Below are 2,368 nucleotides of genomic sequence, written 5' to 3' on the forward strand. Positions count from 1 at the left end.
AGATGTATGTGAGCGGGGCTCAGTGTATTGGCCCTTGGGGGCCGGGGCCCAGGATGCAGGCCCGGGACCAGGCTCCAATCGCGGCAGGGGGCGTGTGGGTTGTGGGCGTGTCGTGGGGCGGGGCGTGTAGAACTCGCAGGTTTAGCAGGGAGAGCTCACAAACTTAGCCTTTCAGGTGGGGCCTTGGTGGCAGTGGCGGGACTCACATAATTGGACGCCCACCAGGACTTGAGCCTCAGGTACCACTGCAGCAGCGACGCCTGCAGCCTCAGGAATTCCTGCGCCAGGACCACGGTCCAGTCGAAGTCCTCGTCGGAGAGGACGGGCCGGACCGACTCCAGGTACTAAAGGGGAGAAGACGGCAGGTCATGCCCGTGGCCCGCCCCGGCCACCCCGGCCCATCTGCGCGCTCCCAGGCCCACCTTGCGCACGGTGTCCTGCACAGAGGGCACGGGCTGGCGCGGCAGGGAGCGCTGGTAACTGAACAGCATCGGGTGACGGCCGGAGAAGATGCGGACCAGGGCCTGGGGAGGAGGAGTTAGGGGGTCATTAACCCCTCACCGGGACCAGAGAGTTGAGGGGGGCAGGGGTCGACAGTGGGACAGAAACCCAAAGAGAAGGACACAGAGACTTAAGAGCATCAGAGACCCCGAGAGAGAAAAGGACAGAGACCCAGAGACAGGGGACAGAGACCCAGAGAGGAGGGGATAGAGATCCAGAGAGAGGGGGACAAAGAAGTGGGTCCCAGGAGAGCTGGAGTAGGGGTATGCCCCTCCCATACCAGCCAGGTCTTGGTGGGGGAGGACATGGTTCCGTGGGGCTCAAGAAGCCAGCCGTGGTAGGACAGAAGCAGCCTCAGGGCCACGTGCAGTGTGAAGATCAGGGCTCCCCACAAACAGGAGGCAAACAGCGCAGCTGCCAGGACCCCCCTGAGCCCGTGGTGCTGTCCGCCCCTGCAGGGAGAGAAACAGAGGCTGGGCCTAGGTCACCTGGCCTCAGAATCTCCCTCCTTTCCAGCCCCCTCCAGCCCCCTCCAGCCCCTGCACTGATCTTTTGGCTGTCAGAGAAACCCATTTTTGTCATTTTAGTAGGTGTGAGCTCTGTCACCCCCTCCAGCCCCCTCCCACTGTGGCAGCACCAAGCTTCCAAAGTCACTTTCCATGGAAATTGGTAGGTGCTTAATAAATGACAGCCATTATTTCTATTGAGGGGACACTTTTTCCTCCCAGCTACCACTACTCTAAGGCAATAGTTCTGAAACTGTGGCTCCTGGGAGCACCGCCTGGGAGCTTGCTGGAAATACATATTCCCGGCCCCTTTGAGACCTAACCAGCCAGAATCTCTCGGGGTGGGGTCCAGCAATCAGCGTTCTTTTTGTTGTTGTTGTTTGTTTTGTTTTGATTTTGAGATGGAGTCTCACTCTGTCGCCCAGGCTGGAGTGCGATGGCACGATCTTGGCTCACTGCAACCTCTGTCTCCTGGGTTCAAGCAATTCTCCTACCTCAGCCTCACGTACTGGGATTACAGGCGCCCGCCACCATGCCCAGCTAATTTTTTGCATTTTTAGTAGAGACAGGGTTTCACCACGTTGGTCAGGCTGGTCTCGAACTCCTGACCTTAGGTGATCCGTCCACCTTGGCCTCCCAAAGTGCTGGGATTACAGATGTCAGCCACTGTGCCTGGCTGTAATCAGCGTTTTAACAACCCATCCAGGTGATACCAATGCCAGCTTAAATTTAGGAAAAGCTGGTCTAAAGCTACATTAAATCAGCACCTTTGTTTGCAAAGTTTGCAAATGTCACCTGGAGGACTTGGGTCAAATGACTTTCCCTCTATAGACTGGGTAAATCTAGCGTTCTGGGAATTTTTTTTGGGGGGGGGTTAGAGACGGGAGTCTCACTATGTTGCCCAGGCTGGTCTCAAACTTCTGAGCTCATGCCTCCTGCCTCAGCCTTCCGAAGTGCTGGGATTACAAGTGTGAGCCACTGTGCCCGGCATCCCTCTTGGAAATGTCTACATCTGGTCCTGGGTCTGTTCTTTGAAGCCATCTGCACAAAATGTGGACCTTCTTCCCCAGGAGGACTCATCAAAGAACTAGACCTGACATTTCACCTGCACCCGGTTTTCAAACCCTTCCTGAAGATGACAATAACACAATAAAAATAATGCAGCCACTCCCAAGAGGAACTCCTGGCAGTGTACTGACTATGTGACAGGCATGATTTTTTTTTTTTAAATTGAGACAGAGTCTCACTCTGTCGCCCAGGCTGGAGTGCAGTGGCATGATCTCACCTCACTGCAACCTCTGCCTCCCGGGTTCAAGCAATTCTCCTGCCTCAGCCTCCCGAGTAGCTGGGATTACAGGAGC

At 55.9% G+C, this 2,368-nt stretch overlaps 1 protein-coding gene across 3 annotated transcripts in view; it reads right to left on the reverse strand.

Moving 5' to 3' along the window:
• The window catches only part of CPT1C (carnitine palmitoyltransferase 1C), a 21,860-nt gene that overhangs the window by 12,165 nt on the left and 7,327 nt on the right, over positions 1–2,368 (reverse strand). For all 3 annotated transcript variants that reach the window (XM_011946357.1, XM_011946358.1, XM_011946356.1), the window contains 3 exons: positions 782–953; positions 423–524; positions 207–344 (listed from right to left, as the gene is read on the reverse strand). In XM_011946357.1, the coding sequence (XP_011801747.1) occupies positions 207–344; positions 423–524; positions 782–953 (412 nt within the window). The remainder of the gene's footprint in view (positions 1–206; positions 345–422; positions 525–781; positions 954–2,368) is intronic.

The sequence above is a fragment of the Colobus angolensis genome, unplaced genomic scaffold (genome assembly GCF_000951035.1).
Source record: "Colobus angolensis palliatus isolate OR3802 unplaced genomic scaffold, Cang.pa_1.0 Scaffold25, whole genome shotgun sequence".
Lineage (NCBI taxonomy): Eukaryota > Metazoa > Chordata > Mammalia > Primates > Cercopithecidae > Colobus > Colobus angolensis.